This window comes from Phoenix dactylifera, chromosome 5 (genome assembly GCF_051530095.1).
Source record: "Phoenix dactylifera cultivar Ajwa chromosome 5, Ajwa_hap1_PhDact_Kaust_v1.1, whole genome shotgun sequence".
NCBI lineage: Eukaryota > Viridiplantae > Streptophyta > Magnoliopsida > Arecales > Arecaceae > Phoenix > Phoenix dactylifera.
Window position 1 is genome coordinate 9,516,684 of NC_143194.1, and position 13,071 is coordinate 9,529,754.

The window sequence follows — 13,071 nt, forward strand, 5'->3', positions numbered from 1 at the left end:
TCGTTGCACAACTAAAGTCTTTGGAGATTGAGTTTTCTAAGTCATTCCTTGCCCACTTCATACTTAACTCCCTTCCTAAGGAATTTGGGCAATTTAAGATATCTTACAACACACATAAGGAAAAATGGTCTATTAATAAATTATTGACCATGTGTGTGCAAGAAGAAGGGAGGTTAAACCAAGAGAAACTAGAAAGTGCCCATTTAGTGACTTGTAAGACCGAACAAGGAAAAATGGAGAAAAGTGACTCCAATAAGAAGAAAGGTAAAAAGGTGCCTATAAAGAAAAAGGGCAATAAAGATACTTCTAAGTGCTTTTTCTGTAAAGGCAAGGGTCACTACAAAAAGGATTGCCCCAAAGTTTAAAGCATGGCTCGAGAAGAAAGATAAACCATTCTCCTTAGTGTGCTTTGAATCTAATTTAGTTAATGTATCTCATAACACATGGTGGATTGATTCTGGATCTACAATCCATATTGCCAATACCATGTAGGGTTTCATAAACCGAAGGAATTCGACGGAAAGTGAACGATGCATCTATTTAGAAAACCGGATGCGTTCACATGTCGAAGCAGTTGGAACCTTTAGGCTTGTCTTCCACTCCGGTTTTGTTTTGGACTTTGAAAGAACTTTCTACCTTCCATTTTTTTCAGAAATCTTATTTTCATTTCAAGACTAGTACCTTATGCTATTAGTTTTTCATTTGTGGGTTCTATTTGTAACTTTGTAAAAGATTCCATTGTTATTGGAAATGCAAATTAGTTGATGGTTTGTTCAAACTCCATTTGGATTTAACTTCTGTTCTTACTCTTATTACTACACATGGTACTATTGGCAAAAAGCGTTGTGTTATGGGTGAGCATTCTTTTATGTTATGGCATAGGAGATTGGGACATATCTCCATAGAAAGAATTAAAAGGTTAGTGAACGAAGGAGTACTTAGGGCTCTCGATTTCTCTGACTTTAGTACTTGTGTGGATTGCATTAAAAGAAAGCAAACCAACAAAACCAAGAAGGGTGCCAGGAGAAGCTCTCAAGCATTAGAGATTATGCACACTGACATTTGTGGTCCTTTTTCTACTCCTTGTTTAAATGGTCAGAAGTATTTTATCACATTTATCGATGATCACACAAGATATATGTATCTCTATCTTCTATTTGAGAAAGGTGAAGCACTTGATGCTTTCAAAACCTATAAGGCAGTAGTAGAGAAACAATTAGGAAAAGTTATTAAAATTGTGAGATCGGATAGAGGTGGGGAATACTATGGTCAGTACACAAATGAGGGACAACAACCAAGTCCATTCGCCAAGGTTCAAGAGGAACATGGCATTATAGCACAGTATACGAATCCGGGTTCACCAGATCAAAATGGTGTGGCCGAAAGATGAAACTATACACTTATGGACATGGTAAGGAGTATGCTTAGCAACTCCACCCTTTCTTTATCTATGTGGGGCGAGGCCTTAAAAACTGCGGTGTACATCTTAAACCGGGTTCCGACTAAAGCAGTTCCAAAAATACCTTTTGAGATGTGGAATGGTTGGAAGCCTAGTTTAGGACATATACAACTAGTTGATTTTTTATTGGTTATGCAGAAAAATCCAAGAGGTTTAAGTTCTTTTGTCCCACTCATATACCTAATATAATAGAGGCTAGAAATGCAAGATTTCTTGAGGATGGTGACAATAGTGGGAGTGAGCAATCTACGGACTTGATCTTTAAGAAATTACAAATTCAAAAGAACCCTGTAATTATGGATGAAGTGGTTGTACCTCTGTGAATTCCTATGGATATTATCGGGGAGACACAACCAACTATAGAATTGCCACCCATCTAGGAACAAGTTGCCATTGAGAATGTCATACAACCTTCTGAGGATGTGGACATGACATTAAGGAGATCAACAAGAGTAAGAAAATCTGCAATATCGTCTGATTATGCAGTGTACCTTCAAGAGTCTGACTATGATATTAGAATTGAGAATGATCCAAGTTCCTTTTCACAAGCCATGAGTGGAAATAAATCCACATTTTGGTATGATGCCATGTTGGAAGAGTTAAACTCAATGGTGAAAAACCAAGTCTGGGATCTCATTGAATTGCTTAAAGGAGTCAAAGCCATTGGCTGTAAGTGGGTTTATAAAACCAAAAGAGACTCAAAGGGCAATATTGAACAATATAAGGCTAGACTTGTAGCCAAGAGATTCACTCAGAGGGAATGCATTGATTACCACGAAACTTTCGTTCCAGTTTTAAAGAAAGATTCATTTAGAATAATCATGACATTAGTGGCTCATTTCAATTTAGAGCTTCACCAAATGGATGTAAAAATAGCATTCCTTAATGGAGAATTAGAGGAAAAGGTTTATATGTCTCAACCAGAAGGATTTTCTTTAGATAAGGAAAGTCACTTAGTTTGCAAACTTAAGAAATCTATATATGGATTGAAACAATCCTTCCGTCAGTGGTATAGAAAATTTCATAACGTAATAACTTCATTTGGTTTTGAAGAAAATGTTATGAATCAATATATATACCTTAAGATTAGTGGGAGTAAATTCATCTTCTTAGTCCTTTATGTAGATGATATCCTACTTGCAAGTAGTGACTTGTCTATGTTGCACGAAGTAAAATAGTTTCTTTCTCAGAACTTTGACATTAAGGATATGGGTGAAGCCTCTTATGTCATAGGCATAGAGATTCACAGAGATAGGTCTCAACGGACATTAGGACTATCTCAGAAAGCCTACATAAATAAAGTTTTAGAGAGGTTCAGAATGAAGGACTGCTCGCCCAGTGTTGCACCGATTGTTAAGGGTGACAAATTCAGCCTAGATCAGTGTTCGAAAAATGATTTAGAAAGGAAATAGATGAAGAACATTCCATATGCGTCTGCAGTAGGAAGTCTGATGTATGCTCAGGTCTGTACAAGACCTGATATCGGATTTGCAGTAGGAATATTGGGCAAATACCAGAGCAATCCAGGCATGAAGCACTGGAAAGCTACAAAGAAAGTAATGAGGTATCTTCAAGAAACTAAGGATTACATGCTTACATTCAAAGAATCCGATCAACTTGAAGTGATTGGATATTCGGATTCGGACTTTGCCGGTTGCCTTGATACCAAAAAATCTACTTCTGGGTACATTTTTCTTCTCGCGGGAGGTGTTATATCCTGGAGCAGTGCAAAGCAAACGCTGACCATTTCTTCTACTATGGAGGTAGAATTCGTGGCATGCTATGAAGCTAATTCACAGGTGATATGATTAAGAATTTTTATCACTGGTCTTAGAGTTGTGGATTCTATATCCAGGCCATTAAGAATCTTCTGTGATAATTCCGCAGCGGTAATTTTCCTTGAAAAATAATAAAAGCGGTAGTCGAAACAAACATATCAACATTAAGTTCTTGGTTGTTAGAGAAAATATTCAGAATCATCAGGTGAAAGTTACACATATTAACACAAGCTTGATGATCGCCGATCCTTTGACTAAAGGAATGTCTCCTAAATTATATAAGGATCTTGTGGAGCATATGGGACTTGTTAGTTCTCCTTGTATTTAATATGATTGTATGTACTTGAGACATCATTTATTAATGAAAAATCTTTCTATTGCAATATAAAGTTGATGATTCTGAAATTATGTTGTCTTATCATATGGTGTGTACATAAAGTTTTAGAGAATGACATGATTGTCTATTATGACAATAAATAGTTCATTTGGACATTAAGTTTGGACCTCGAATGATCATTTGGTACTTCATCCAGTTAATACTACTTAATTGAAGGGAACAAACACATTGTGATACATGGAAGGTAGTATTCATTTGGAGGATATGAGACGCCATAATTCATGTATTTGAACTCTTTGATATAAGTATGAAGTTTAAGAGTGAGTATAAATCTCTTATCTACAGTTGTATGGCCATACATTCAGAATACAAGAGATTTTAAATACAATATGTGACAACATGGGCCAAGTGGGAGAATGTTAGATTATGGCCCCACAATTGTCACAAATTGGGCCTTTAAACTAAGCCCGTTAAGTCTAGCTCGTTATCTAGAACCATGTATTACGGTTTCTCATACGGATGAGATTAACTGTACGGGCGGTTTTTTTATACGGGACAGAAATCGCGGATGGAAGTTCCGTAACTTCCATCCTTCTTCCTCTTTAAAAATGCACCTTTGATGGGAGGATTGGAGATCTATAAAACGAGAGAAAATTAGAGAGAGGTCCTTGGCCTTGCAAGCAAGAAGCCATGTTCCATCATTAGCGCTTAAGAGAGGCTAGAAGATTTCACTCTTTTTCTGTCGAAGGATTGAGACCGCATCCGGCTTGTGTGGATCGACATCTTCTTTATGGCTGGAGGTATTTTTCGCATTGAGATTAAGTTATTCATCTCACAGACTAGTCCTATCACGAAGCGCTAAGTAATCTATAAATATCCATGGGGATCCATGTAAGCTGGCCTATTAAGGAAAAAAGAGAGAGAAATAGAGTTCGAATGCGCGCCGCTCTCCCCTTCACCTCTCCCTCGGTGGTGCTACCAGCTGTCGTCTCAGCCTCGGTGGTGCGCGGCAAGACGATGCGTCTCAGCGCCATTCCAATGGTTCGCGTGCTGCCTTCATCCTGGATCGCTCGTGCGCCCGCGATGCACGCCGCATCCCACGCCCTCTCTCTTTCGAACCATCTCTGTTTTCCCTCTCCCGTCGTCTCTCCTTCAATCCATCATGGCGTCAGCTACAGAGGAAGAAGCAAGCAAGCTCCGGGTTTTCTTCATCCCCTTCTTCGCCTCGGGCCACATGATCCCCATGACCGACCTCGCCCGCCTCTTCGCCGGTCGCCCTGGCGTGGAGCCCACCATCGTGGTTACCCCCGCCAACGCCGCCCTCATCCGCCCCACCCTCGACCGCTCCGCCGCCGACGGCCGCCCCGTCCGCCTCCTCCTCTACCCCTTCCCTTCCGTCGGCCTCCCCCCTGGCGTTGAGAACCTCAGCACCGCTACAGCCTCCGAGGCCTGGCGCGTCTACAAGGCCGTCGACCTAGCCCAAGAGGCCCACGACCAGCTCCTCCGCCATCATCACCCCGACGCCATCGTCGCCGACGTCCCCTTCTGGTGGACCACCCCTATCGCCGCCGACCTGGGCATCCCCCGCGTCACCTTCCACGCCGTCGGCGTCTTCCCCCAGTTAGCCATGAACAACCTTACCAAGATCCGATCCAAGATTCGAGAAGTCGAGAACGGAAGCGAACCGATCGCGGTCCCGGACTTCCCGGGCCCACCGATCACGATCCCCATGTCGGAGCTGCCGGAGTTCCTCCGGTCGCCGGACCACCTCACCGAGGCGTGGGACCGGCTGAAGGAGGCGCAGCTGGAGAGCTACGGCGTGGTGGTGAACACCTTCCACGAACTTGAGCCCGAGTATTGCGACCTCTTCCGGAAGGTGGACTGCAAGCGGGCCTGGTTCGTGGGCCCCGTCGCGCTGTCGTACGGGGAGGGCGCCAAGGAGCGGGGCGGCGGGGGGACGGCCGCGGAGGGCGGGAACCGGTGCCTCAAGTGGCTGGACACCAAGGAAGAGGGTTCGGTGGCGTTCGTTTGCTTCGGGAGCTGGTGCCACTTCACGGCGGAGCAGCTCCGGGAGGTGGCGGCGGGGCTGGAGGCGTCGGGGAAGGCGTTCCTCTGGGCGGTGAGGGGAACCACCGAGGAAGCCGCCAAGACGGAAGAGTGGATGCCGGAGGGGTGGGAGGAGAGGGTGGGAGAGAGGGGACTGGTGGTGAGAGGCTGGGCCCCGCAGGTGGCGATTCTGGAGCACAAGGCGGTGGGGGCGTTCCTGACCCACTGCGGGTGGAACTCCGTGCTGGAGGCGGCGGTCGCCGGTGTGCCGATGCTGACATGGCCGCTGGCCTTCGAGCAGTTCATCAACGAGCGGCTGGTGGTGGAGGTGATGGGTGCCGGGAAGAGGGTCTGGGACGGGTTCCGGAGCACGCTGGCGGAGGAGAGGGTGGTGGTGCCCGGGGAGGCGATCGGGAGGACGGTGTCCGGATTCATGGAGCCAGGCGGCGAGGGGGCGAGGGCGAAGCGGCGGGCCAGGGAGTACGCAGCCATGGCGAGGGCGGCGGTTGCCGAGGGCGGGTCGGCCCACCGCGATCTCGGCGGCCTGGTCGACGAGCTCGTGGCGATGAAGAACGACCGGAAGATGACGGGGCATGAGCGGGAAACGCGGTAGCCCTCCAGGTTGTGTCGAATCCATCACGCAGATGGTTTGTTAAAAGTTTTTCCTTTTTTGAGGAAAGTAGCAATTAGGTGTTAGTTGTGTTGAAATCTATTGTATACTAGAAATGTTAATATGAAATCTATTGTTAGGTTTGTTTAAAATGTTGATATGAAATCTATTGTTAGGTTTGTTTACTTTTTTCCATCCTTTTCTGCTAGCTCTTAGAATGTATAAGTTGAAAGTATGTCTTGCGCATTCAACACAACGAACTTATAAATTTCAAAGATCAGATTTATGCATTGGGAACAATGCAGTAAGATAGATGCATTTGTATATGCATAAGTTTTTATTGGACCATCCATCATTTGATTAATTTGAATATGCCAGCACCCAAACCACAAGGGTTATTTAGTTATAGTTTTGGGATCCAAACATGATAATTTTCTATCAAGTAGGTCGAATTATTAATTATTGAGTGTCATTTATGCCTCTAATAGCAATTGATATCTCAGAGGTTGCTTTTTGTTCAAGAATAATTAAATTGAGTTAGGTTAAGAGGAGTTACTTGGGAGAGAAAAAAATGGAGCGTTAAAAGTATTCCCATTGTCCACTCCACGAGTAGGTCCATCTATTTAGGTATAATAATCAGTTTAAAAGGAGAAAAGGTAAAGCGTTTATTATTGCTTAATTTTTTGAACTCCCCAAGATACCTCTAAGAAAGCCTCTTCACCCAAACATTAAAGTGATTTTTTTTCTAAATAAGTCAGCTTGAAGGAGTCAAAGGACTTTTTAACCAACCTAAACCCATATAAAATGAAAGCATTGTATATGACCTAACTTCCAAATCGGTTAATAAAACCAGTTTGTTAATTCGTATTGTTATCAGTTACCTGGAAGCATGACCAAGATATCAGCCTTCTGATCCTACAATGATTTATTGCGATTATTTTTTCTCTCAAGATACCATGTTCCTTCAAATGTTGGTTGTTATACAACTCAAATGCATCTCTGTAGAACCACCAAAATACTTCGGTCTGTAAGGAACTTTCATTGATTGAATTATTAGAAAGGACCTAAAACAAACTGCATAGCCATGGCTGGAGCCGCCTAAAATTCCCCAAAATATACAAAACGAACATCTCATTTTGATCAAAGGACCTGTGCCACCAAAATTTAGCTAAATGGTATAGCCACTTGTTTCTCTAGCAAGAGATGGGTCCAATTCCACAAGGCATTGAAACTTTGGTCCCCATACAACGAGCACTAGCTTGGTATGCCCAGGGATCTGGTCTCACAACTGCATAAGATGGGATAAGTATAGGGCAGAGGGCGAGCAGCAGCCACGCCTAGGAATGGAGGGAGACCTAAAGCAAAACGCAAAATCACAAACATAGCCAGAGGAAATCCCCTGAATAATACAAAGGGCTTATTTAGTTCGCAGAAAGCATTTTTCCTTCTAGAAATATGATTCCTGTGAAGAAAATTCCTAAAAAGAAAATGTCTGAAAATGTACTTTTGGCATGTTTGGTTAAACATGGAAAAGTGACAGATTTTTAGAGTGCTTATGTTTGGTTGATCATCCACTTTTCTGAGAAAGTTATGTGTAATTTCTATACATTTAACAAAAAATAGATCTTTAATGGTCTTTTTAGGAAAAAATAAAGATGGAGTGATTCTCGCCCCATGGAAAAGTAATTTTTCTATGTTTCTCATGGAAAAGACTTTCTCATGAAATGTAGGAATCATATTTCCATGAGAATACAACTTTTCCATCTCTCTTCTTTGAAAACTTCAACCAAACAAAAGGCATCTCATTACTTTTTCGTTGACCATACTTTTCTCCTTTCTTTTTCCGCGAACCAAACGAGCCCAAAATGAACATCCTGATCTGATAAAATACTCAACAAAAAAGATGCAGATGATCTTGTGTTTCTTTGCCCTATATCCAACAGTTTAATGAAATGAATGACTTCGATTCAAGTATAAAGCATCAACTGTTATATCCATCGGCGTTTGGTAACACAAAATCTGAGCAAATATAGCATCAGAGTCATGCCACACAGCACCACTACCTTACCCCTATAGTCACCTGTCCCATGCTGCAGGAGGTGTGAGTGTGGTTCACAACTTCTGGTGCAACTCACAAGGGTTTGAGTCAGGCCGCATCAGAATTGGATAACTGATTGGCACTTCAGATCTCATTTTTTCCATTGCCAACATAAAATAGCGTCCCAAGAGGAGCCTCTGACATAAAACGCACAGGTGTGCTGCGATCCTGCGACATATTACATGAATCCTACATAAATCCAACACCTTATAACTTAGGACAGATGAGCGGCGACAGGAAGCTGAATTCCATGCTAATCATATTCCCAATGCTTAAACTGAATTAACTAAACAGAGATTGCTAACTAAAGCTGACATTTTAGTGGAAACATAATTATGAAATAATGGAACATAACCTAGGTCTCGGTGACGGCCTCTTCAAAAGATTCTGCAAGAAACTGAGCCAGGCCGCCCGTCTTAGAAAACTGGTACTCGTTGCCCCTCTCAATAACTTTTGCTTTCTTCGAGTTAAGCGGCCAATACCTCGGCTTAGTTATATCCCCAACAATAGGCTTTAATTCGCTCCATGGATCTTCTACCATGGACTTGCGGTAGTAGTGTCCGGTATCCTGCTGGCATGAGCCATCATGATGGAAACCATGGCTATGTCCTCCAGTCTGTCGTGGACTACAGTTGCCACTGAGCCGCCCACCTTTGCCTCGGCCAGAATTTGAGTGTGGACTACCTCTCTTTCCACGGTTACTCAGATGGCTCCCTCCTCGTCCATGGTGAGGACTGAAGCCGCCACTTACTGGAGTTGGGCGATAGGAGTAGCAGGAGGAACCGCCAGATCTACTCGAGACACTGGAGCCGCTAACTGGAGTTGCTGGACATCCTGTGTAGGGAGCTGAATATTGAATGGGGCTTCTCCAGGAGGTATTTGGCAAAAATTGGGACGAGCCAGCAACAGGAGTTCCTTGGCATCCTGCGTCGGGAGCTGAATATTGAAGGGGGCTTCTCCAGGAGGTATTTGGGGAAAATTGGGACGAGCCACCAACAGGAGTTCCTTGGCATCCTGCGTAGGGAGCTGAATATTGAAGGGGGCTTCTCCAGAAGGTGTTTTGCGAAAATTGGGATGAGCCACTAACAGGAGTTCCTTGACACCCTGCATAAGGAGCTGAGTATTGAACAGGGCTTCTCCACAAGGTGCTTTGGCAAAACTGGGACTGCATTTCATATGAAGTGGAACCTGGAGACTGAGTTGTGTGTAATGGATGAGCAGGCCTCATATGATAGTTCCATTGACCAACTGAACAAAGAAACGGTACACGTTTAGAATCATATAATAAGTCACAATTTATTATTTCTAATTTTAGAGACAACACAAACACAGAGTTTTATTTTAATAATTGTCATTTTAGAAACATCGAAATGAAGAAAAACAATAATAAAAAAAAGAGAACAAAATGAATATACAAATAATGAAACTACTACATCTCCCTTTTCTGAATATAAACTACATGCAAAGTCTTAGGTGATGCCGGTATCTTACACTGAGAAAATAGAGGCACCTAGCCAATTCTTTATTGAATTAAAGGAAAAATATTTACTCTTGGATTGGATTGCTTGTCAACTATGTTTCGGGAGACCAATAAAAACAAGGCAAATGTTTCTTTATTTTCAACAAGATTGAAGGGGAAGAAGTGTTATAAATCAATAGCCAGACTCATTTTCCCATCAAAGAGTGCGGTTCATGACCACCTGTCTTACTAACTAAACAAGTGTGGATCGTACAGCTGTTGGTTCCAATATGGGAACTGAAATATTAGATTGCAATTAATTGAATATTCCAGAAAACATGTAAAAACTTCAGCATTTCTAACTTTTTCCTTCCACCTCATCTTATATTTGGACCTATTATTAGAATAAGACCAATAATTTTTCTCTGAGTAATCGTGAATAATTTTCTTTCTTCTACTTGTCATAGATATGGCTAAAAGCCCCTGCACAACCAAATGCTTCTTTAACCTGCATCAATTTCCTTGTGCTGGAGAAAGCTCTTTAGAGTTAGAATGCTCCATCTTGCTAGTCATGTTATAAAATTGTTTTAAGTCCTGCTCAATTAAATCTATGTACTTGAATTGTATGAACATTTCTTTCACTATATTTTCCTAATAATTAGAACACACTCTGCTGCACACTGATGTGACATGAAGTTCTAGAACAATAACGGGCAGAACATTTACAAGCCCACACCTCATTAAGATAAAAAGGGCATCCCAGAACCATATTAGACGCCTTCAAGTACTCGAAATTTCATATGAAGATATGATGAATGGAAAAGAAGGTAACATGCTGGTAAATTTAAGAGAAAGAAACAAATGGACTGGTAGTATCTTTTACAAAAGAACCCAGAAGAAGGTTGAGAAGAACAAGAGAAGAGGAAAAGTAGGTGAACAAGGCTGCTCCAAAGTAACACACATAGAAAAGAAATAAGCTTAAAAGGAAAAATGGTCATAAACACGATTCTTTGTGCTATATTGCATAGCACCGAGATATGAAAAAAGATAGGAGTTGAAGAAACAGATACAAAAGAAAGAGGTACACATCCACAAACAGATACAAAAGAATGATGTGAGAACCAGATACAAAATAGATTGTGTTTGTACCACCTTTGAAGAAACAGCATCCACAATTCACTTGCATTGCATTCAAAGGGATTTTGCTACACTAAACCCAATTTTTAAATAAATAACAAATGGAAAGCCTGATAATGCACTATCTTTTTTTAATCATTGAATCTTGCTAGCATATGGCTTGAGAAGATGTCTCCTCAAAGCTCAACTTCTTCCCAAAGTCAATTAAAGAAAGATAGTGTTATAATTATCAGTGAGTAATAAAAGATCTCCCATAATCTATAGCCCTAGTACAAAAGGTCAATTTGCTTCTGCAATCTTAGCACTTGTATCATTAAATTGTCGCTTGACAAACAATATTTTTCTCCAAATCACCTTATTTATTAGTACATAAAAAAATCATCGTTGTTTTTGCCTTTTGTATGCATTATCATCTTTGGCACCCACAAAAATTAGGATGATAATCCAACCTCCTTTGTGTACACATCAAAAATCTTGCGTTCACTTTTATAATCAAATGATGATATCCCAACCCAACCTCTTAGAATGATAAGTAAAAAATTCCATTAATAATTTTCTAGTTGCAACTCTTTTAAGCTTATGTGACTATGAATCATCCATTATGTGGAGCCTATTTCTAAAGTGTGCTTAGAATTCTCTATGCTCTTTTAAACCAACAATTTTTTCTTCTTTTACTTCAGACACTCAACAATAATGGTTTAAAGGAAAAGCACTTTTAACTGCCCAGAAGTCACCATGTTAAAAAAATTATCACTATCTTTGATGATCATTAACTATGTCAATCATAGCCACAATTTTTAACCATTATCAGCCATGGCTGATAACAATTAACTATCTCACTTTTTTCACTTTCAAAATATCACTTTCATGGTTTCCATTAAGTGGAAACTAAATTCACCTCTCGACAACTAATTTCCCATAGACTCACTTGACTCACTTCTAGCACTGTCCAAACTTACATCCAACCAAACTGACCTATGGTAGAGTAAAGACGTAAGACCCTACAAGGCGTTGCCCAATTATTTCAGATGCTTCTTTTTGCACTGAATTTAATAAATCTATAAAACATAATGAATATGCATATATGTATATATAAATATATGAAACCGGACATGAATCCCAGAAGATTACTCAGATTATGAGTGACCTAAACTACTTACAACCAAAAAGACAGATTTAAATATCATAAGACGCAAAAAATAAATATGCTAAATCCATGGAGCATACGAGCGATTCACAAACGAAAGCTACAACATTGAGGACAAAAAATTCAGAAAATCAGAATCCGATGATAATTCGATGACAAGCTAATAGTAACCATGAGCGGTTTAATAGATCTCTAGGGGGGACGTCACCATTAGGGCTGGAGAGCGGGGGGGTCGGAGAGCAATAGGCGCCTGGGCCGCCCCTGTTCTGGGCGCCGGCGAAGGCCGACATGGGGTTCGTGTAGTAGTCGAACCTGGGGGCCGGCGGCGAACTCTCGGAGACCGGCGGAGGGTAGAGAAGAGGGTTGGCGAGCTGAGGCGAAGGCAGCGACGACGGCAAAGACGAAGAAGAGTCGAGGCTTTGGAAGGAGGCGGCGGCCTCGGCTTCCAAGCGCATGGCCTGGAATCTGCCTCTCCTCTTGGCGGAGTCCTCCATGAACTCGGACGGGGAGACTCCGACCGGTACAGGGACGAACAAAGCACCCTCGTTCTTTCCTCTAGGATAGGAGGCGGGCGGCGTCGTGGATCAAATGTTAGGATCCGAATCCGAACAAGAATTAATTTGGTCTTTACCAGGATCGGATCCGGATCCAAACGCAGCTGACATAACGGCCGTTACAACGTTAGATCAAACGCCCTAACGGTTTGGGGGCATTTTGTTCTGTAATACATTAATAATAGGTATTTCAATAATGATTTTTATTGGGTGAGACACATTGTATATTTGTATATGATAAATATAATTATAGAAGCGGAGCTCAATGCAATATGGAAGAGTATCACTTATGTAAGACATATTTAGAGGATTGATAATATTTTTTTTAAAAAAAATTCAGCTACGATGATCAAGTAGGTATAGGACAAGGACAGGCGGACATCTTCTGCTCAATAACTTTGCAGACTCACGAGAGATTGCAGCATTTTTTAAGCCATTCACATGCA

The 13,071-nt window shown here is 41.8% G+C and overlaps 2 protein-coding genes across 2 annotated transcripts; one reads left to right on the top strand and one right to left on the bottom strand.

Moving 5' to 3' along the window:
- Positions 1-4,491: 4,491 nt before the first annotated feature.
- Positions 4,492-6,382, top strand: LOC103722733 (putative UDP-glucosyl transferase 73B6). The gene has a single exon (XM_008813398.5). It carries the CDS (start codon positions 4,737-4,739, stop codon positions 6,231-6,233), a length of 1,497 nt encoding a protein of 498 aa, XP_008811620.3. The 5' UTR covers positions 4,492-4,736; the 3' UTR covers positions 6,234-6,382.
- Positions 6,383-8,392: 2,010 nt separating this feature from the next.
- On the bottom strand, positions 8,393-12,642 carry LOC103722734 (uncharacterized). Its single transcript, XM_008813399.4, has 2 exons — positions 12,280-12,642; positions 8,393-9,576 (listed from the first exon to the last, which is right to left on the bottom strand). Exons 1-2 carry the CDS (start codon positions 12,563-12,565, stop codon positions 8,684-8,686), a joined length of 1,179 nt encoding a protein of 392 aa, XP_008811621.3. The 5' UTR covers positions 12,566-12,642; the 3' UTR covers positions 8,393-8,683.
- Positions 12,643-13,071: the final 429 nt, after the last annotated feature.

What these genes read in the sequence shown, in the direction of transcription:
- LOC103722733 (XM_008813398.5), top strand. Translation starts at nt 4,737, where the DNA reads ATGGCGTCAGCTACAGAGGAAGAAGCAAGCAAGCTCCGGGTTTTCTTC.
- LOC103722734 (XM_008813399.4), bottom strand. Translation starts at nt 12,565, where the DNA reads ATGGAGGACTCCGCCAAGAGGAGAGGCAGATTCCAGGCCATGCGCTTG. An exon ending in CCCGCTCTCCAGCCCTAATG is followed by an intron (nt 9,577 to 12,279) that starts GTGACGTCCCCC and finishes TTCTTTGTTCAG; the next exon opens with TTGGTCAATGGAACTATCAT.